At 41.7% G+C, this 16,840-nt stretch overlaps 1 protein-coding gene across 1 annotated transcript in view; it reads left to right on the forward strand.

Moving 5' to 3' along the window:
- Positions 1-335: 335 nt before the first annotated feature.
- CACNG3 (calcium voltage-gated channel auxiliary subunit gamma 3) overlaps positions 336-16,840 on the forward strand; it is a gene marked incomplete at both ends in the record, with an annotated part of 84,851 nt that continues 68,346 nt past the window's right edge. Inside the window, one exon of the mRNA XM_079718763.1 lies at positions 336-546. Within this exon, the coding sequence (XP_079574889.1) occupies positions 336-546 (211 nt within the window). The remainder of the gene's footprint in view (positions 547-16,840) is intronic.

The raw sequence follows: 16,840 nt of genomic DNA on the forward strand, positions 1-16,840 counted from the left end.
CAGCTCCAGGCTCCAGAGCCATGCCCTGCACGGACCCTCATGCTCACCAAGCTCCTGAGGAATGAAAGGAACCCAGGGACCCTCAGAAGGCAGCAGTGATGTGGACCAACCCCCTGGAGCCTGCACCCTTCCGAGGGCCATAGGCGACCCAGGGAACTGGAGAGAGCTCCAGACAGGAAATCCCAGCTTTCCCAAAGTCCCTGTGGATGCTGACAAAAGGAGACCTGAATTTTTGGAAGGGCCTGTCCTAGGTTACCCAGCTGCAGAGTGATTTTCCCCTCTGGCATTGAACCTCCCTCTCCAACCCCCAGCCATCTAGAGTACCATGAAGAAGTATGAGGATGTGTGACAGAGGAATCCAGATGTTGATCACTACTGTGGGAGCCTTCGCAGCTTTTAGTTTAATGACCATTGCAGTGGGCACGGACTACTGGTTATATTCCAGAGGTGTGTGCAGGACTAAATCTACAAGTGATAATGAAACCAGCAGGAAGAATGAAGAAGTAATGACCCATTCAGGGCTGTGGAGGACCTGCTGCCTAGAAGGTATTTACAAATTCCTCTCAATGGCCCTAAATAATCCAGTTTCTGATATTCTGCTATTCCCATGTGTCGTTGGGGAGATGGAGGCAGTGATGGGGAAAGAGCGATAGTTCAAATTATTGTCGAGAATGTGCAGATGTCCAGATTGTTCCAAGCAAGACATGCTGTGTGGGATAAAAGGGTTGGGTCTTGTTGATTGTTTTTGGTATAAGCTTCATGAGATGAGATTTTGTGGCACTCTAGGCAGCTTCTGCAGTTGAGAAAATGTCTTCAAATCTAAAATCTCTAGGTATATTGTGAACTGCTTTGCTTTGATCTCTGGCTTGAGATGGGGTCTTTGGCTCTGCTTAAGTTGCATTTCAGTGGGGGAGAGGTGAAGGAAGAGAAGAGGAGGGAAGAGGGAGGGGGAGAGAGACAGAGAGAGAGACAGATTGATTCTGACCTAGCCTGGCACACTCTGCGCTATTTCCTTATTTCTCAACATAGTCTCATCAGTTTCTTCTGAGTTTGGTCTAACTAGTTATTTTCATGAACTTCCATTGCCAACAAGCTCCAGACTAACATATATGAACCTCTAAACACACACACACACACACACACACCCCACACACACATTTTAAGAAAACTTATTAATACATCTCCATTTGAGATCAAAAAACAAAACTGAAGTCTTGATATTTGGTATCCACCTGTCTTCTTTCCTAAAGCATCTGCAAACCCAACAAATATATTTCTATGACATTTGCATAAGAATGATTCTCCAAGAATCACAGCATACCACTTCTCATTCAAAAAACTGAGGATTCATTCTAAATTATAATGAAGAGGACAGACCAATTTTAGAATGTCAAGCTCTTAGGTAGCCTGTCTCACTACTAAACTTGCTTTCAGTACACCAGGAGTCACTCTCAGCATCATTGGGCAATGCCTGGATGTCAGTAGGAGTAACCAGGAAAATAGAGAAGGAAACCAAAGCTCTTTAGAGCCTATGTGCCTGAGGGAAGGCACTGGATTAGAGGGGCAGAAGGGAGTTTTCTCAGGCTTCTGAGGAATCTGTGAAGCTTGTCATAGTGATGAGCAAGGAAATCTGTGTTTCCTATGTGCTCTCCGCCCCTGCCTGCCATTGGTTCTCCATGACTGCATTCCTACTGGCTGGCATTTGTCAGGGCTTCTTGAGAAGTTGCATTTATGTAAATTGCTTAGGAAATCATGCTATTACATCACTTGCTAGTGTAATGTTGCATCATTGCCTGGCCTTCCTCCCATGTTCTGACACTCTGAACAACTGCTCTCCTGACTGTAGCACTACTAAAGTTGATTCTGTTTCCATCGCAAATTTGCAACTGGTGGGAAACCCAGGTAGGAAAGGACTACTTTAAATGCAACAAGGATTACTTTATTTGATGTCTGAACACCTGGGTAATGCTGCAAACTATCTGTGTGACCTTGGCTGAGACATTTACCCATCCAACCCTCAGTATGTTAATCTGGTAAATAATTAATTTGGAATAGGTGGTCATGAATTAGCACTATCCAAAGCTCTTATTGTATACAAGGTACTGATGGAAATTCTTCCCTAAACATTGACAAAAATCTAATATCTGTGATTATTTGTGATCAGATATGGTGAAGTCATTTTACCTTAAGGAAATATCATAATTCCCTTTCCTATGTTAACAATAAAGAATTGAGTCATCTTTCATAAAGTTGAGATTTGGTGGATGTTTTGATGCTTACATGGTTCCAGAGTTGGCATAAAAAATCTGAGGTGCCTCCCAATCCAGAAATGGCACATACGTAGACCAAGTTTCAGTTATTTCCAATTCTTCTGCCCCCTTGACCTAAACCTGGGAATTCACAACTAATCACCAATTTTGACCTCCCCCCTTAGGGCCTGAAATTCCTGAATCCTTGCTCAGAATTTCTCAACTGATGGTTTCTCTTTTCTCCAACATCATCTCCTACACCCACAGTTTGTACAAGGAATTGGAACCCCACCCAGGTATTCTGTGGGCTTAGTGGGAGAAGTGAGAATTTGAATCAAGAAGAAACTAGATTAATCTAAGATATGTTCTTGGTCAGGTGAATTCTTCTGAGGAAATTTCCTGCAGTCTCCATGCAATTTGGCCCAGCTACTTTTTTTTTTACATTTCGAAATATTAATACAGTAAGATGCATAAACTTTAATGAATCACAATAAAATTTTAGCTATGTCTACACCCATATACTCAACACCTAGATAGGCCTGGCTGAAATCTGAAGCCAAGATTTTCCTTCATGTAATGAACATATCAAGTGTTCAAGGAATTTTCAGGAACCTCTGCTTTCTGCATGGGAAGACACATGCAGTAGGCAGCATCCATCCTCTGCTGTAATGAAGGTATACAGCCATCTCCTGCTCAGTATGTCCTGTCTCCCAAAGGCTTAGCATCCTCATTTTTCTGGTCCTTTAAGTGTTAAAGGATAACTGGGGTGGGGGGGGGCGGGCATCCATACTTTTTCAAGAGTCATGAGAAAATGTGGCTATTTCATACAAAAGAAGAGAATGCTCCAGAGGGACATGACAGCTGTCTGCAAATATCTGAAGGGCTGTCATATGGAAAAAAGATTCGAAATGTTCTATGTGGCCTCAAGGGGTTAAAAGTAGGAGCTAGAAGAAAACAGGTTTTACCTCAATATAAGTAACTATCTAATATGGCATGGGGAGCTTTCAGAAGTTATGAGTTGTCTATCACCAAAGATATTCAAGTATAAGAAAACTACATCAGTTGTTTCCAGTCTTAACTAGTCAACAGAATCATATGGGGAGATTTAAAAAATAGATTATCAGGCCCCCACAACTAGGTTCTTTGCCTCCATGGGTCTGTGGTGGATCACTTGGAATCTTAATTTTCTAAAACTCCTCCAAGCAATTACTATATTAAAGCCAACACATGCTGAGTATTTACAATGGGTCTGGGAATGACCATGTGTGTTAGGAAGGATCACGTCTCTCAAGTGAGAGATGTTTCCAGTTTTCATTTCTATAACTCACCAGAAAGTCATTTATATTTAGCACTTATTATGTGCTAGGATTGTGCTAAGAATTTTGAAAAAATAACTTTCATCTTCAAAGGCATTCAATGATGCAGGTAAAAGAATTAGCCTCATTTTACAGATGAGAAAACTGAGGCCAGGAGAAGTTATATAACTTGCCCAAGGTCACATACCTAAACTCAGCAGATACTGCTTCACCTAAGCCATGTTGCTTCACTGAGCACTTGCTAGGGAGCATTAATTCATGCTCTAGTGGATAGGTTGCTACTGGTACAAATATTAGCTTGTGAGAATGCCCTGACACATGGATTTTTCCATTCAGAAGCCCCAGATCCCAGAACACTCAGCATGTCTATGCAGCCTCTGCATGGGGGCAGGAGCCACCAGACAGGCAAAAACTCAGAGGCAGCAAAGGACACTCTTTGAATGAAAAAACAATCGACCTATGTAGAGACATCTACACTGAGAAGCCAGAATGAATGCCTGACTCATTAGCTGGAAAACATGCAAGGCATTCACAAAGCAGTGCCCCTACCTGCTGCGTGATTTCAATGGCGGTGTGTGAATTTGAATGAGAACATGTTTATGTGATTCTCTCATTAAGAAACCTCTTGAAGTCCTAGTTATAATCAAAGTGATGTGTTTAGATCATGGAAAGACCACTGGCCTAGTAGCAAGGAACCCTGGGTGCTAATCACATTTCTATCACTGATAGTTATGTGAATTGTGTATGTTATTTCCTCCTTTGGACCTCAGTTTACCCAGTTCTAAAATGAGAGCTTCAGATAAGATTAGGAAGTAACAAATCCAAAGGTCCCTGTGGACTCGGCAGGTAATGTAAAGTGTGAAACAAACATCTCACAGTCCTCTTACCTCCGTTATATTGGGGTGGGGGAAGGAGTAAGGGTGTGTTTGAGAAGATATAAGGTAACTGAAACCTGGTCTCAGTGTGGGCAACAGAGAGTGGTGCGGACTGTGGCACATTGGAAACAATTACTACGTGGCTTGAGTCGATCTTTACTCTGGGGAAATGTATAGCAAACTTGGCCCAATATTCCAAATTTTAAAAAGCTAGATGTTAAATCTCCTGATTTTAAAAATGTGGGCAACTAGTTTAACTTTTTAAACATGCAGTGCCAGCCAAGCCAAACTCATTTTACGGCTGAATTTGACCCATGGGCTTCCTTTTGAGTCCTGGAAATTATCTAAAGCCCCTTTAAATCCAAATTTCTGATATTTTCATTTTTGATTCCTGAATTGCTCTTTATTAGTCAACAATCACTTATTCAATTCATTAAAATATTGCCTACTAAGAAAAGAAAGCCCACTTAGGATTTTAGGACAGGGAACTTAAAATTATGAAAAAGAGATTCAATAAACTGCTATTTCTGCTACAATGGGCCTGGATGACATCAAACATCTGGCTGAAAAACTGAAAAAAAATTAGCCAGTCATTAGAAATTCCCCCATATTTCCAAATCTCCAGATGGTTGACTTTTTCAGCCAGATGGGGTTCCAGCTTTATTTATGTGTTCAGAAGCCTTCGGGGAAGCTTCAAAGGCACGGTTGAGGACAAGGCTGGGAGAAGGACATAAGTATTTTCTATGTGCCAAGCCCATGCTAGGTGCTTTCACATATATTAACTCAAATTTTGACATCTCCTATCTGCCCCCAGCAGAATATAAACTCCATAAGTACAGGGATTCTTGTCTGTTTGGGGCACTACTATATCCCTAGAGCTTAGAAACAGTACCAAGTAGTCACTTCTGCTCCCCCTGTCCTAGATTTAATGCTGCACCTTCCCTTGGACATGGGTGCAGAATGCATTAGAACACTCTTACTCTCTTCCCTACTCCTGACTTTCTCCTTATTCCTTTCTCTCCACTCTCCTTGCCCCTAAAGCCCATGAGGCAGATGGAAGAGAGAAATTGGCTGGAGTCTTAAGACAGGATGGGGGAGACTGACCATGACTGTGTTTGGGGGCAGGTCAGGATGGGGAAGGTGGCAGAGGTTGAGGTGTGAGCATGACTAATATTCAGCCAGAACATGTTTGTATAGCCATACTGTTCGTTAAAATGTTGAAATACTTCCCTCCCTGTTGATAAACAACAACTGGTCCAAGTCCCTCACCAAACCCCCACCACTAGCCCTAAGCCCTTCATGGAACCTCTCAAACATCCACTAGATCCACCAAGTAAGAGGTTAAAACCTGGCCCTGCAGGGCCATCAACGATCATGTTCCAGCCCTATGGGAGCATCCATTCTAATTGGCTCGTCTTGTGTCCTACTTGTGGTTAAATAGTTTTGAATCTTACTCTTAGCTGCGTCATCCTTGATGGAAAGCACTCCTCTTTTTTCTACCTCAAACCCAGCCTTCTGACCCTAGGATTCTACCCATCTTAGAAAGTAGATAGCTTGAAAATACTTTTTTTTTTTTGCTTAATTATTTGAGATGTTATCTCTGGATTGGAATAAAGGCAAATGACGGGCAATCCAAGGTTGGGTGACTAATGTAAGCTATTAGCATGGATGATTGGTGTGGGTAACCAGCACACATCAAGAAAAAAATAAAACAAGAAATCAGGCAAAAAGATGAGCGTGTCCTTTTAATGTTTAATGTCATAGAGCAGTATCTAACAAGCTTACTTAAGTGGTCATCTAATTCTCCGGGGGAATGTACCTTTGTTTGACTTAGCTTTTATTATAGATTCAGGCCCAGTTGTATAGTTAGATGTTTACTTGTCGAAAACTTGGGAAGATGCACATATATTTTTTAGTTCAGTAGAGGTACAAATGATTTCTGTTCATTAGAGGAGATAACCTCAAATGTTGTGGACTATTGCTCACCCTCTAGTACATTAATCAGTTTTATATCTAACGTAACGATATTATTTCAGATTTTTAAAAAAAGGTTTAATTTTATTTATTTTTGGCTACGTTAGGCCTTTGTTGTGTGGGCTTTCTCTAGCTGTGGTGAGTGGGGGCTACCCTTCGTTGTGGTGCGCAGTCTTCTCAGGCTTCTCTTGTTGCGGAGCATGGGCTCTAGGAGCGCGGGCTTCAGTAGTTGTGGCACGCGGGCTCAGCAGTTGTGGTTTGCAGGCTCTAGAGCGCAGGCTCATTAGTTGTGGCGCATGGGCTTAGTTGCTCTGCGGCATGTAGAATCTTCCCGGACCAGGGCTCGAACCCATGTCCCCTGCGTTGGCAGGCAGATTCTTAATCACTGACTCACCAGGGAAGACCCTCAGATTTTTTTTCTTTGAAAAAAGAGTACATAACATCTTCCTTTGAGCCAGCTTTGTCATTCTGCTGGTTCCCTCACTGATGAATAAAACTTGACATAAGCTCACTGTGTATTTTAGGAGAATTATGGTTTTAACGATTTGAACATTATACTCCGACATGTGGAATTATCTGCAATGAAAACCAATGTTTCTGAGGTTAAAAAGAAGCCTAAAAAACTCCAAGGTTGTTTTTCTTTTCCTTCATCCCATGACCCTGCCAGAGTCTACTTTTTCAATGTAGGAGCAAATGGGCCTTTAACAATTTATGTGTGGCCACAAAGGATATCAGATAGTAGGAGGGGCTTTGAGGTCAGGTGGAACTGGGTTCTTACCTGAATCTGCCATTTACTATCTACAAGACTTTGGAAATTGCTAAACCTCTGAGCATGAGTTTCCTTACCTATACAACGAGGAAGCAAAAGTAGCAAGCACTTTCATCTGTTTCTGCCTTAGTTCTTAGTTGTGTCTTGTGGTTCCTTCATTCCTTCATACCTCTAAATAATATGTTGACCAGTAGTTCTTGATTCATGCATTTTAGACAAGATCCATTTGCTAAGACAAATGATAAGTTCACTTTCTTATACCACTACCCTTTCTTCCAATACTTTTAGTTCCTCAGTGAGTTTACCTGTGGCTCCAAGAAGAATCATTCATAAAGATTGAGGGTGGCTGGAAAAAAGAGAGACTGGCATCTCATTCCTGGATTGGATATTAGCTTAGGCAGCGCAACTGCTCATCTGCTCATGTGCATATTTTAGCAAGGAAGCTGGGAGGCAAGACCAGGGCTGAGAGAGGGAAATGGCAGCAGGTCTGCCTGTTTAGAATAGAGAGGTCTCTGAGTTGAGTGGATCTATGGTGGATACTTGAGAGCTTGAGCCATTTTGTCAATATCCCACCCAAGAGAGCAGGCTGTTAGGCAAGAAGACCCTAGACAGGGCTACATGATGTTCATGAAGGTGTTGTCTTGCACAGACCTAACTGGCCTAGGGGTCAAGCAGGGGCTGAGAATCAGCTCATGCTCCACTTCCCAAACCATGCATGTTGGTCCAGAACTGAGTCCATCCAAACGGAGGAGGGCCTGTAAAAATGTTCACAGGGTACTGTATGGGCCAACTGCAGACCCAGCAGCATGGGGCTGTGGGTTGCCAGTGATGGGAGCCAAGGTGGGATGGAAAAGACTGACCAGACTCAGGCACTTCACATCAGGAAGGAAGTTGCAGTGGGAAGACCCCACAGGGCCCTCCAATAAAAAATGCATGTGCCTCCAGCGGAAAGTCAACATATAGACTCCTGTGTGCAGAGAACCGGACCATTAGTGTCAGCTGGAGGAACAGTAGCAATGAACAATAATGGTTTGCAACCTCACCCAGCTAAGTGAAGTGGCACTTCTGGCCTTTTTTTCCTTCTTGTTCCCTGCCACAGCATATTGAAGTTATTCCCATCTAAAAGAGGGAGGAGTAATAAATAAGTAAACACAGTGAGAAAAATAAAATAAACGAGGGAGGAGTAGGGATACAGCTTTGCAATCAGATATGCAACTGGAAGTTTTAACAACCAAAAGTGACTGTAAGTTTATGAAATCGGCCCAAAATATCATTAAGAAAATGAGGGATTGGACATAACACAGTTGAAAGCCAAAATAAAACAAGTGCCTGTTTATATATCACTTAGTTGAGACTTATCAATAAACGGATATATGTCATCATGCTTTGTCTCTAAAATTCTAAAAGTTGAAAACTTAATGATGTATGTGTACTGTGATACATAATTACATCTCAGGGGTTGGCAAACTACAGTCCATTGGCCAGATTTGGCCCATTGCCTATGTTTGTGCAACCCACAAGCTGAGAATATATTGTACATTTTCAAATGGTAGAAAAAATTAAATATCTCAAAATATTTCATGACACATAAAAATGATAAAAAATTCAAATATCAGCATCTATAATTCTGAATGTTGTCAATTTAAAAATTATGGAAATTTGTTTTCTCTACTGTTGTATTAATATCTACATAGTATCCTTGATTTTGCTACTTGATCTGCAAAGCCTAAAATATTTACTGTCTGGCCTTTTACAGAAAAAGTAAAGTTAGCCAATCCCTGCTATATCTCATTGCAGGAATCGATAATAACATTTTATTTCTAGAAGTACCCTTTGTTTTCCCAAGAATGTTGAATTGCTTTCTTTTTTTCTTACACCTTTTGCCTTTATCATAGACTCTTCAGATCAGGTATTCTGTTGGGTTCTCTTTTCTTTCCTGAAGAACTCTCACTTAGTTCTTTGCCCAGACAGTCCTTGTCCTCTTTCTGAGCCATGGAGAGGTTGAAAGAAAGTCAATGAGATCTTCCCCTCTGATGGTCTCTAGGGAAGTCAGCCCCTGGCCAGGTACGCAGGGAACAATATCTGTTGCGGTAGACAAGAGAAGAAAGCTTTGGTAACCTGTGTTCTGATGGCAATGAAAAAAAAAAAGACCCTATAGACAGATTGAAGGTAAACTCTATCAGACATGGTTACTGGGTGGGTGAGGGTGAAGAAATTGAGGTCCACAACAGGCGGCTGGTATTGGGAGTCTATTCAGAGGTACTCATCCATATAGTTCCACAGATGAGGTTCGTATGATTATGAAACTTCATGAAAAATATGATGTGAATGGGCACTTTTATAGAAAGAGTCTCATCCTCCATAAGTGTTAAGAATCACTAATATAGAGTTTAGGACAGAGATGAAACCTGGGTTGACACTTAGGATCATCCAAGCATAGATGGTAATTGAAGACATGGAAGTACACAAGAAGTGCCAGAGAAACCCCAATGACTACAAAGAGGGAAACTGACAGAACCCTAAGTAACATTAACACTATGGGGCAAGGAACAGAGGAACCTGTGAAAACTGAAAAAAAAAAAAAAGAAAACTAGAAACAAAAACAGAGATGAAGGAGGAGAAAGAATTCAGGATTTAAATACCATTTTGATGGTCTACTGAGGCTTGCTCTAAAATAACGCAGATGAACAGAAATGTCTGGCACTAGAAGCTCTCTGGCTTAAGACAGTTCCTTACAAGTAAGTTCCTTACATCATCTGTGGGCTACTTCCTGGGTTTGCGCAAGAGGGCCTGCTTCCAGGGTAGATCTGCCTTTCCTCCTGGGATCGGTAAGCAGGTGAGATGATAATATGGATCCTGGGGGCTGCTTCTAAGGAAGCTGCAGAAAGAGAGAATGGGTCATGAGAACCCTAGAAAGAGGCGCCAAGGAAATGGAAAAATAATAATTAGCTAACACTTAATGAACACCTTCTGTGTGCCATGCTACAATTACTGGGGCAGATTGCACGTTCATTTCTGGGCTAACGCCTGAGCATTTATTTATTTATTTAACAGACACATACTGTATGCCAAGCACTGTTCTACGTGAGCACTTGACAAACGTCATTTAATCCTTGTGCCTTCTTCATAAGGTAGACATTATTATTATCCCCATTTTACAAATGAAGGAATGGGGACCCAGAGGGCATGTGGTTAGTAAGAGGCAGAGCTGGGTTTCCAACCCTACCCTATGCTGTCTTTCATTACTGTACTCTACTTGCTTGGATAAGCACTAGTATAAACAGATACAACTGATTCTCATAATAGCCCAGTGTACAACTAGCAGGGCTGTCCCACCAATAAGGAGACTGAGGCTTAGAGAATTAAAGATCACCTGCTAGGTGGTGGCAGGGCTGGACGTGAACCAGAAGCTTCACCTTAATCACCACACACTGCACTGCCCAGGGCTGGTGGGCTGGGTTTTTCCAACCTGCCCACTCCTATATCCAGGCGAGTTTGATGTCAGTCACTGGCTCTGAACCATTCAACGACTGGAACTATTGTGAAAAATAATTAACCCAGCCTATGTCAATTTTTATTCCACATCCAGAAAGCAAGGTCAAGGAAAAGATATGGTAAAGCTAGCAAGATTTAGACATTATAGCAGTAGGTTGTGAAGAAACACCACCTCTGGATCAAATGTAAATAAAAAATAAAAGGCAACACCAATCATTTGGAAGAACAGTGTTTCTTTTCCAGAGTCTAACTAGACGCAGGTGAGCAGACTACTGGAGATTCTTGCATCTTCTACATTGGATTTGGGGTGTTTGAAAACTTGAGGGTGCCATTATGTTCATGGCTGTCCCACTTCCTGAGGACTAGACTTGGGCACATCATTCATTTGACTTCTTTGAGCTTTATACTCTGTGTCAGGCAGGAGTCAAGTTTTCTGGGTTGGATAATTCTCGTACTTAGGGTTCGGCAGCCTGATTCTCATGCAGCAGCCAAGGCCAAAAACATCTTGGAAGAGCACCCAACCCACACCAGACATGGAATAGATGAGTGTACCACCAGGTCTGGTTCTTAGTGACCTTGGGGCTGAGTAGGCTAGAAATGGGCAGCTGAGATGAGCTTGGGGCAGCATGACTTAACACCATCTATCCATATTTTAACCTGCATGTTGTAAGAAGTATTATCACATATGTTTTGCCATCCAAATACTCTTTATCCACCACATTTCCCTGAACCACTAATCTAGAACAAGAGCCTGGCACATAGTCGATTCTTAATAAATATACATTGAATTTATTGCTTGTGAGTAGGTAATTTAATTACCTTGAGTTTCTCTTAGTGAATCCATGCTAATCCCTAACAATCACTGTTCTGCCATTAAGTGCTTACAAACTACTTTTAAAATAATATATCCTATAATATGGGGAGGGGGAAGGGTAAGCTGTGACAAAGCGAAAGAGAGGCATGGACATATATACACTACCAAACGTAAGGTAGATAGATAGTGGGAAGCAGCCGCAGAGCACAGGGAGATCAGCTGGGTGCTTTGTGACCGCCTGGAGGGGTGGGATGGGGAGGGTGGGAGGGAGGGAGATGCATGAGGGAAGGGATGTGGGAACAGATGTATATGTATGACTGATTCACTTTGTTATAAAGCAGAAACTAATAAAAAAAATAAAAAAATAAAACAAACAAACAAAAAAACAACAACAACAAAATAATATATCCTATAATCCCTGCCACAATGGATGGTAATTCAGCAGCCTGTATTTTGAGCAAGTCTGACTTGAAGATCTCAACATTGTTTGTCCGTCACTTATTTTCCATTTTTTCCCCCTCAGAAATGATCCAGAGTAGTTTAACAGTCTCATTTAAAAATTCCCTCAATACCCTGGGTGCAAACTTGGGGAAGGAAAAAAGAAAATACATGTTGTGTGGGATATATTGTGCACAGATCTGGCAGGCGCTGTTTCTATTCTTTGTGCTTCAGATTCTGTATATATTTGGATACCTGCATGTTTAAGAAATGGAATTTCCACCACTCTATATTCTACAGCATATGCTATTCAGCATCATGCATAGCTTCCTTGGAATACAATAATACCTACCTGCTAAATTAAAGTGATTCAAAAACTCACAGGTAACTGTTGAGGTGCCTTCCATCACCTCATCTATTATAAAATTCTGCTGTCACCTGTGGAAATTGATTTTGGCATTGAGCAGTTAATACAGATGCACATTTACAACAAATCATTTTGACCTTTTGCAAATCACAGGACAGCAGAACCAATTAGCTGTTTATCAGCTTAAAATGTCTTAAAATATGTACTATCGAGTAAGTTCTGGTTTTTCAAAATACTACTTTTCACCAAAGATGAATCTGGCTTGCAGTCAAAATGCCCTAAGTGTTTAGAGAAAAATAAAAAGATCAAATCAAGAGGCAATGATGTTAATCTGAGTCAAAGGTCTGCTGCACAGCATAATAATTGCTCTTTTCTGCTTTTTTACTCTGTGGTGAGTGATGGCTTAGCTCTGAGCAGTGGGAAAATGGCAGGGGTTGGATTCTAAGAGATAATAAGGTCTGAACCAAGGAAAATTCAATCTGGGCCACCCCCAACGATGATTTTCCAGTTGGAGTCCCTGGGGCTGAGCATAGGAAATGGAGAGTCCTAGCCCAAGACCATGGACTTTCTCCAAACTCTCTTGAAGTAGGGAGGGGAAAGGGAATGAAATTTTAAACAGTGTGGTCAAGGTTGGCTTCCCTGAGAAGGTGACATTTGATCCCAAATCTGAAAGCGGTAAAGAACCAAGCCAGGTGGGAAGAGCATTCCTTCCAGGCAGAAGGAACAGCAAGTACAAAGGCCCTGAGGTGGGGAGGTGCCTGGGGTGTTTAAGGAGCAAGGAAGCCAGTGGGGTTGAACAGGATGAGTGAGGAGGAAAAGAGAATAGGTGAGGGTGTTGAGGCCAGAAGGAAGCTGTAAGAACTTGGACTTAGAGTGAACTGGAAGCCTTTGGAAGAGTTTAACCCCAGGAATGACGTGTTCTTGAATTTGCCATGTCTCAGTCTTCTCCTCATCTGAATTATTTGCTGCTTGATAGAAAGAGAAGTTTGTCCTGTGACCTTCCTTGCTTCCCCCAGGCAAGAACTTCAGCTCTAATCGTTAAAGCTTTTGCCTCACCTCGCCCTCGTGCTTCTCTAAGGCTGGGCACAGTGGAATAGCATCTCTTCAGCATTGCCTTCCTTCTTCCCCTGAAAACAAGCCATGGTCCCTTACTGTCTTCAGTAGTGTATTTCTCATTATGGGGAAACGGGGTTTAAACGAAATGACAATGACATGGAAGTTTCTAATGCTTACTAGATCTTACAAAGCTCTTGGAGTCATCATTCCTGTAGGGCAACCTCTTCCTGACTCACAGATTCACCCCCTTCTCCCTCTCAAGCTGGCATCTTCCCCCATGCTGGTCCCTCTTCTCAGTCTGGAGAGGCAGTAGGAGCTGTGAAGTAAGTGGTTTGCACTTGAGGGGAGCTCCAACCTGGTCCTCCTGCTCTATGAGGGCTTATTTAGCACCTACTGTGTGCCAGACACTGTGCTAGGTGCCAAGGATTCAGCAGAGAATAAAGTAGACACGGCCCCATCTTTGGTAAGTTCACAATTATGTAGGGAGGAAGCTGAGTGCACCCAGGCGAACAGTGCAGAATGCTCCTGGTGCATAAGGCAGAGGGTCCTGGATTAGTCAGGGGGACTAATCACCACAGAAATGTTCTCTTAGGGCTTGTGTGTCCCCAAGGTGCCTGGCCTACAATAGGTGCTCAAAACACATTTGCCGAATGCACGAGGAGGGCTTGAGTAGGGCACACAGAGGAGAACTGACCTCTCCCATGTGTTGGGGGCTGGAGTGGACATGAATTCAGAGCCCCCTGGTCTCTTATCCTTAAGCAGAAGGGAAAGAGAACAGGAAAACAGCCTACCTCTAGAGATCCATGGAGACAAACTGAGTGATGACACATTTCTCTCTCTTTTTTAAGTTTTGTTTTTGTTTTTTACAGACAATCCTGGATATTTGATTTTTGTCATGTTTTTCCTACTGTATTTTCTTAATTAAAACACTTTTAACATAAAAGTAATGCAAAAACATATTCTTAATACCAACTTTTAAAGTAAAATAGACAAGGCAAGTTTTCATCCCCTAACCCCCAGAACTACTGCTACTCCCAGTTTGGTGAATCTCTAATATATATCATTTCCCTGTTTTTCTGCTCTACTCTGTCAAGGAGATTAGAAAGGGTATGTTTTTCTCTTCCAGGTCAAATTACTCATAACTTACTCAAAAGCTTTAAAAAAGTATCTTACAATTTATTAAGACATTTAATCATGCACACTATTTTTAAAAATCAAATCATATGGAAGGGCTTTTAATGACAAGCATCTACCTCAAGGGGGTTCACCCCTCCCCACTCCAAATCCTACTCCTCAGAGCAAGCTCTTTTTTTTTTAGAACCATTTCTGATTCATTTCCTCTGGTGGTTACATCCACATCTCTAAATAATATGTTTATCTTCTATTTCTTGATTTATAATCTATTGACTTCCTGCCATAATAGGTGAGGATTTAGCTAACTCACTCCACCCTCTGTATTGATTACCTTTCTAATTTCTAAAAATAACATTAATCTTCATTTCTTTTCCCAACCACCTTGGGTAGAATGTCTTGGCTTCCCACTTTGTAGAATAAGGATGTCCACGTACCCTCCCCCACCACACACACCTACCCATGTCTATTGGTTATATTTTTACTTCTTCATGGTCAAGATTCACTCCTTTTGCATTCTATTCTATAAATATGCTAATGTCTTCCATGCTGGAGCTATAGATTGATTCTGGAGTTTGAAAACCACTGAACATTATTATGATTATGTAGACAATGTCTGATGCAAAGCTAAGTTGTTTTCTAGGATTACATGTTTTTCTTTCTGGTTTCAATGTCATTGAAATCTCTGAGTCATTCAAAGATGGAGTCTCCTTTCTAACACTTAACTAGTTGTTCAAAATCATGCCATGTATTTGCTTTGTACAGTTTTCATTTTTCCTGGTGTTTCTAATTGATTCAAAGGGTTTTTTGAACAGGTCATTTAGAGCAAAATTAGGCCTTTTATACATAAGCCCTGTGGTGGGGAAAGGAGCCTTTTGGAAAAATCACTCCTCCCTCCCTTTTTTTCCTGCTTCCTCAGTGCAGTGTAGTAGTTAAGAACTCAGCCTATACAGTCAGATTGCTTGGCCTCAAATCACAGGTCAACCACATACAGTTGTGTGATTTGGGATGCATTACCTAATCTCTCTGTGTCTCAATTTCCTAATCTACAAAAAGGGGATTTTTACTCATAAGGTTGTTATAGGGATTTAATGAGTTATTCTTTGTACAGCACTTAGAGCAGTGCCTGCCACACGTAAGAACTAATTTGGTGTTGGTTTTTACCATCTTCCTGTGATAAACAGATCAGACAGAATCTGCCCATCTGCATTGTTCTGCCAACAGCAAGGATTCATCCCGGCCATGGATACCACTGTTCTGTTAGTCCCCGAGAATCTTCACAGGTCTTTGCTTCCCTGAGGCAAAGCCAATGACATAGCTGATAGAGACCTTACCAGGAAACAAGATTCATGATCTTTGGTCATACATCTTCGGCCCGATTCCTTTCATACTTGTTGATGAAGGTGGTCAAAACCTTAGGGAATATGTATTCTAGAATATCCCCCAGCTGAGCCACACTGGGGAACAATTAGCACTCAGTAAATAACTGTAGCAAGAGCATACTGAGTGCTTGTATGCATTATCTCACTTGGTCCTCTCAGGAGTCCTATGGGGTATTATACCCATTGTACCGATGAGCAAATGGAACTCAGAGAAGTAACTGTCCAAATTCTCATAACTAGTGAGTGGTGGTAGAGGGAAGATTCAACCTCAGGTCTTTTAAGTCTGAAAACTGATGTCCTTAATGCTGATGTCATAGCCCAGTGTTCTCAAAATGTGTTCTGTTAAGCCCAGGAGTAAGGGAAGCCTCCCAACACCATTTCATGGGGGTCTGCAAAGTCAAAACTATTGCATAGTGTTAATAAGATGTGATTTGCCTTTTTCACTCTGTTGACACTTGCACAGATGATGCAGAAACAATGGTGGGTAACACTCCTGGAGCCTGAGCATTAATAACAGCAATGGAACCAAATGGTTCTAGCTCTCATCATATTCATCACCACCACCACTCATTCACAGTGAAAGAAAGTGCTAGTTTCACTTTGGAACATCCCTGGTGAAGCAGCAAAAAGGTATTACTTTTATTAAATCCTGAACCTTGTATGTAACAAAATGGGAAAGACACGTAAAGCACTTCCGTCGTAAACCAAAGGCCACCGTGGGTCTCCAGCAAAGGCATTCTTGCAACTGAGTTGCGAGCTGAACTAGCTGCTTTTTTCCCATGAAACACCACATTTACTTGAAAGGATGACTGACAGGCAAATTATGGTTATTCAGGCTTGGGTATTTGGCAGACATTTTCTCGAAAATGAGCTAAGTGAGCCTGTCACTTCAACGAAACAACTGACAGTATTTATTGCCAAGGGAAAAATTCAAGGTTTCAAGTAAAAATTACAATTTCGCTCCTATCTGCCCC

Source organism: Hyperoodon ampullatus, assembly GCF_949752795.1.
Source record: "Hyperoodon ampullatus genome assembly, chromosome: 14".
NCBI classification, from domain to species: Eukaryota; Metazoa; Chordata; class Mammalia; order Artiodactyla; family Ziphiidae; genus Hyperoodon; species Hyperoodon ampullatus.